Genomic DNA, 6,060 nt, shown 5'->3' with positions numbered 1-6,060 from the left:
CAGATGCTGATCTCCCTCAGCTTGGGTGCTTGAGAGATAGTCTGCAATGTTACTTTCCTGAGAAGGAAAAGGAACTATATCAGTGCGAGGTGAATCCCTGGGTTGGAGAGGTTTAATACACAATGCAGGTTTGGCTGAGCTAAACTTATCCTTCCTTGCAGCTTCCTTCCTTCCTGGCAGCTGACTCCCACTTCCTGTAGAACAGATAATTGCCCCTTCTACTCCCATCCCTCTCTGATCACTACTATGGATGGAAAATGTAAAAGAAATGTTTATCACAAGTGAATTATTTTAATTTCTTGTAGCAAACCAGAAGAAAAGCACCAGCCTCAAGCAGCCCACCCTGCAGAAAGCAGCCAATGACTGGATCTTAAAACAACTGTGTAGGCAGAGCTGTTTATTCCACTTTGCTTTCCACTCCATTGTATCAATGCATTTATTTACTCTCTTGCAGCACTGTGGATCTATTTCATTATGCTGGCCAATCTTTCTTTATATTATATTGTGGTAGTTTGGTCTAGGCCTTCCTTGGTGACCAGGTTGTAAGCAAGGAAGTGCCCAGATTCACCCAGTATTCCCTACAATTTTTACGTAAGCCAGGCTATAAGATGAAAGGAGGGAAGGCCTTCGCTCTCTTTCCTTCTGGCAGCTTGGAGGTGCAGGTTCCCTGCTGTTGAGTCTGTCGTGTTGGGGAGCGAGGCCTGGTAAGGCCTTGTCGACCTTGGGAGACGGAGGTTGCCGGCGGTTGTTCCAGCACAACTTTCTGTTGTCCCAAGGAGAGTAGTAAGATAGTTCTTTTGCTAATTCTTTTAGTTGTTAGATCTTGGGCTATTGATCGTGTATATTTTATTTTGGTTTTGTTCCTTTTTTTCCTTTTTCCTCCCCTTTCCCTTTTCCCTTTGAAATTGTACATATATTTCAATTGTATATAACTGTAATATAAGTGTAAATATATATATATATATATATTGCTTTAGCTGTCTCTCTCTTGTTTCGGTTCTCTTGGTTTTTTTCCTCTTCGCCCTTGGTTTGTTGGGGGGGGGACTTCTTGTGGTAAGGTTTGGGGACTTGGCAGGGAGCCAGCTTCAAACCATATCATATACATAGAGAGAGATGCAGCGCAGAGTTGTCTCTTTCAAGAGACACAAGATTACTGCTGAAATCATGGGCTGCACTTAATCAAATGTGAGAGAAGATTAGATCTGTCCTAAAGATTTCCGCCAAGCTGAGATCTTGGCCAGTCAGTCCAAATACAGCATGAGGTGCTTATGAGGCTAAAACACCTCAGTGATTTCAAGTGCCAGACAACACACCTTGCATCTCCCAGAACTGGAGAATCAGCTTCTCTTGCCAAAAAGAACCTCACCGAAAAAAAAAACGTGGTATTGCTAACCTGAAATAGCAATATTAAAGCAAGATCCCAAGGTACAGAAGAGCTGTTTTTATCATGATGGAAATTGTACCTGAAAATACAGGTAGACTTCATGCCCTGAAATACAAACTTTTTGCCCTTTATTTCCATGAGGTGTCGCATCTGAAGAGTGCAGCCACAGTACAGCCAGCACCCCAAGCCAAGGGCACACCCAGCCTCAGCCAGCACCTCCAGCCTAACAACAGCTATATCTCAGGGTTACCAAGGTTGGAAGAGACCTTTAAGGTCATCTAGTCCAACCATCAACCAAGCACTACCACTGTAACCCCTAAACACCTAAACCACATCACCCAGCCCCAGATCCAGATGCCTCTTGAATGCCTCCAGGGATGGTGAATCCATGACCTCCCTGGGTGGCAGAATCTCTCCCTATTCCAATGCCCGACTACTTGAACAGTGAAAATTTGGTTTCTAATATCTAATCTGGATTTCCCCTGTCTCAATTAAAGGCCATTCCCTCTTTCCTCTCACTGCAGACGCAGCAAACAGACCAGACCCCACCTCACCACAACCTCCTGTTCGAGGGGGGGGCTGGGGGGGAAGTTGTACAGGGTGATTCTGTTGCTTTGAAAAGAAAAAATTACAGGTGTCTTGAGAGCCATCTGTGTTCATCTTCTGGGATATGATGCACTGTCCTAAAGGTAAAAGAGTAATTTAAAAATAACGGTAAAAAAGCAAATTTAAAATTACCTACTGTTTCTCTTGGCTTTTCTGTTCTAATGGCAAAACAGAGCTGCCAGGAGCATAGGATGCTTTTAGCAGAAGTCACTGTAACACTCCATGGCCAGCCCTTTAACCCGTGTTTTTGCAATGATTTCTGATGTTTAATATGTGTAACAGGCATGGCTTGGTGTGGAAGGCCTGGTGGAGGGACTGGGAAACCTCGTGGTGTTCCCATTTAGAGCCTGTTTTGCTCTCCCCCATGCCCAGCCCAGGACAGAGCTGATGGCCATGGGACGTGGGGCTGTCCTGGGCTGGCTGTTGGGCACCAACGCTGTCAGTAAAGTGCTCTTTATCCTGGTTTGTAGGGAGGGTCAGGAATTTTGGAGGTGCCTGGTATCGTTGTTATGACGAGTCTCCTCTTTTCGAGACTAAACCCCCCCAGCCGCTCCTCACCAGCCGAGTGTTTTAGACCCTCCACAAGCCTTATTCCCCTTCTCCGGATACGCTCCAGCGCCTAAATGTCTTTTTTAGAGTGCAGGGTCCAGAGCTGGACGAGGCGCAACTCCCCACCTCCATCAAACCGGGAATGTTTTAAGGCAGGACCGGCCGCCTCGGGGGCGGGGCGGCCCGGACTGCCCGCCCCGCGCCCGCCCCGCGCCCGCCCCGCGCCCGCCCCGCGCCCGCCCCGCGCCCGCCCCGCGCCCGCCCCGCGCCCGCCCCGCTGCCTGCCGGGGCCGCCGCTTCCCGGCCGGGGGAGCCGGGCTGGGTAAGGAGCCGTCCCGGAGGGGGTGAGGGGGGTAGAGCAGCTCCCAGAGCCCGTGAGGGGCCGAGAGGAATGAGGGGGAGCGGGGGGAACACAGATGAGGAGTTATCGGACACGGAGCTGCTGGAGCAAATCCAGAGGAGGCCACGGAGCTGCTCCGAGGGCTGGAGCCGCTTTGCTCTGGAGCCAGGCTGGGAGAGCTGGGAGTGTTCACCGGGAGAAAAGGGCTCTCCAGGGAGACCTGAGAGCCCCTTCCAGGGCCTAAATGGGCTCTAGGAGAGCTGGAGAGGGACTTGGGACAAGGGATGGGGGGACAGGACGAGGGGGAATGGCTTCCCACTGCCAGAGGGCAGGGAGAGATGGGATATTGGGAAGGAATTGTTGGCTGTGACGGTGGGGAGACTCTGGCACAAGTTGCCCAGAGAAGCTGTGGCTGCCCCATCCCTGGAAGTGTCCAAGGCCAGGTTGGACAGGGCTTGGAGCAACCTGGGATAGTGGGAGGTGTCTCTGCCCATGGCAGGGGTGGGACTGGATGAGCTTTAAGGTCCCTTCCAACGCCCCTGCCATGGGCAGGGGCACCTTCCCATAGACCAGGTTACACAGTGATCACAGCAGATCGAACTTTACAATTGTAAAACTGTTTAAAATTTTCTGAAACCAGTTTTATGTGCTATTTATAAGTATACTTACAGTTTATTACAGTTATCTGCTGCTATTTTGACAAACAGCTGCTTTCACTGTGGAAATGAGCGAGTATCAGTTGCATCACATATTATGAAACATTTCTCACTCAGCCAATCTTATGACTTGCCAAAATTAATTTTCTTGTTCCTTAACCCTCCCCATGCTGCTTGTGCAGCTGCCACCTGGGTCAGCTGGGGGCTGGAGAACTAATTCACTGTGTTTGCAATTCCTGTTGTTTTCTTCAGCACACCAGACCTTAATAACCACTGACTCAGTGGTAGTGTGAGGAACAAAAGAACTACTTAGTGTTCATTAATATCTCCAGTTCAAATCAGAACAATTCTTTTCAGTTTTGGCACCATGAACAAAAAGGAAACCTCTGGACTTATAGATTTGGGACTACAGCTGAGTTTTGGACATCTAGCCTTGGGAAGGAAGGGCTGAATTTGTTTTAGGGGCACAAAGTCTTTACAGAGTGTGCAGAAAGATTTTGGCAGTAATGGGGCAGGTGAAACAGGCAGCAGAACGTGTTCAGTAGGGAAATGGCCAAAGTCAGCACCTTTAAACCAAAGCTGCCTAAACCCCGAGTACAGGACAGAAAGTGCCTTTTTCTACCTACTGTTATCACACTGGGTTCCCATCTCTCTGGTGGAGGAGCTGTGACTGCTGCCAGCATCTTTCCAGAGGGGTGTTACCCACATATTTAATCTCCTTACTTAATGGGAGTAGGGAAAAAATTGGAGCAAAATTATTTGGGACAAAGCTATTTAGGTCCTTAAGTTCACAGGAAGAAGGGGTATTATTCTGATTTTAAAAAAGGATAAAATAAGTAAGAACAAAGCTTTCAAATAAATCTGTTGCGTGATAGGTTTCTGTCTGAGGCCTGTTTTGTGACTGGAGCTTGTATCTGGAGAACTTTATCTCTCTTTTGCTTTAGGAGCTTGACTCTTCATTTGAGAGCACCAGCTGGCTCATGCTGGTTGTGTTTTCTTTTTCATTTTCTAGAAGAAGTCTAGGCAGAAAAAGGAGGTTTTGTATTTTGGAGTGGTGAGAGGCCACAAAATCTGAAAGCAAAAATTTACCATTTAATTTTTTTTTTTCAAGAGGACTGATTTTGTCCAAGTGTTCCTGTAATTCACTGCAGGTTTGAAAGGAATGCTGCTCAGGATTCATGGCTAATGCTCGGTGCTGACTGTTACTGTGCACTTACCCTGTGGATCTGAACTTGTGCTTTGAAGGTGTTGCCTTGATCCAGTGGCTGAGTTGTGATTTTATCCCCCTGTTGTGGGAGCTAAACGAGGTGTGAGCTGAGCTGTGACAGCCCTCCCTATGTCCCCTGTGCTGTAAGTAATCCTGTCCCTCTCCCTGTGAAATTCCACTTGTTTGCTGTTGTTTTTTTCTTGCAGTGTTACCCCGTGGGGACTGTCCCTTCAGACAGCTCTGGGAGCCACAAAAAGGGGTGGATGGAGTTGAGCCAGAGTTACAACAGCTCTGCTTTGGACTATTCAGAAGATACCTTTGAGTCCTTCAGTGAGGAGGAGATCAAACCATCTGGCTCCTGCTGTCCCACAGAGGATTTGGAGGGCTCAGATGTGTTGGAAAGCACATCATGGTTGGCAGGCCAAAGTCATGCAGGTATGCAGAGCTTTCCCTCCCAGAGACCTCCTTTCTCAGCTTCCGATCAGTGCTCTGGGGACTTGAATCAGCAAAAATAAACACGCGAAGATTGCACACAGTGTTCCTGCTGTGCAGAGGAACAGACCCTCAGTGTGCTGACCAGAGCTGTGCTCCCAGGATTCGCCAACAGCTCCACGTGGAACGATTTGGCCATGGAAGCCCTTCCTTTGTAATCTTGTGATGCTGAAATTCTGTTGGCATCTTAAAAAAAAAAAATATTCCGCAAGTTGTCTTGACTGAGTTACCACATCTGAAAAGTAGCTGGGCCATAAAATAAGTTTTCCAGGGGAAAGTTCCAGGATTTGAAATACTGAGGAAGGCTGGATTCCCTATCCAACCTGGCCCTGAGCACTTCCAGGGATGGGGCAACCTCAGCTTCTCTGGGCAATGAAGAAGCTGCATTAAATGAGGGATAAATCAGCTCTGTTAGGTTTTCTTTTCTCTCTGCAGGGTTCTCTGTCATTCTCTTGTGTTCTCCTTTTCTCCAAGTTTGGAGTGGTAAATATTGTGGATACTTAATGAGATGAATAATCTTTTAATTTAGTTTGGGAGCTTGCAGCATATATAAAACTTTATAGCTTCAAAGATTAGCTACAACACTTTTAATGTATTTTTAAAGGTAGTGTAAACAAGATTTATTTTAATGTCTGTTGGCTGTTAGTTTTGTGATCTGATTCTATTCAGTTCAGCTTGGTCAGCTGACATATACCAATATATAATGTTAATTATATATTATAATTATATATATTTTATATATTGTAATTATATATTATATAATAGATAATGTTAAATATAGTTACTGTGGTTTCATATTGGGAAGCTGTTTCTTTTCCTACTATAG

At 46.7% G+C, this 6,060-nt stretch overlaps 1 protein-coding gene across 4 annotated transcripts in view; it reads left to right on the top strand.

Moving 5' to 3' along the window:
* Nucleotides 1–2,801: 2,801 nt before the first annotated feature.
* Nucleotides 2,802–6,060, top strand: part of C13H8orf48 (chromosome 13 C8orf48 homolog) — a 24,413-nt gene continuing 21,154 nt past the window's right edge. For 3 of the 4 annotated variants that reach the window (XM_064670178.1, XM_064670175.1, XM_064670176.1), the window contains exon 1: nucleotides 2,889–5,177. In XM_064670178.1, the coding sequence (XP_064526248.1) occupies nucleotides 5,006–5,177 (172 nt within the window). In that variant the 5' untranslated portion in view covers nucleotides 2,889–5,005. Of the gene's footprint in view, nucleotides 2,862–2,888; nucleotides 5,178–6,060 lie in introns of those variants that run through there. The other variant, XM_064670174.1, reaches the window with a different exon arrangement.

The sequence above is a fragment of the Pseudopipra pipra genome, chromosome 13 (genome assembly GCF_036250125.1).
Source record: "Pseudopipra pipra isolate bDixPip1 chromosome 13, bDixPip1.hap1, whole genome shotgun sequence".
NCBI lineage: Eukaryota > Metazoa > Chordata > Aves > Passeriformes > Pipridae > Pseudopipra > Pseudopipra pipra.
Note: the sequence above shows the minus strand (reverse complement) of the source record. Positions and strands in the feature narration are given on the sequence as shown.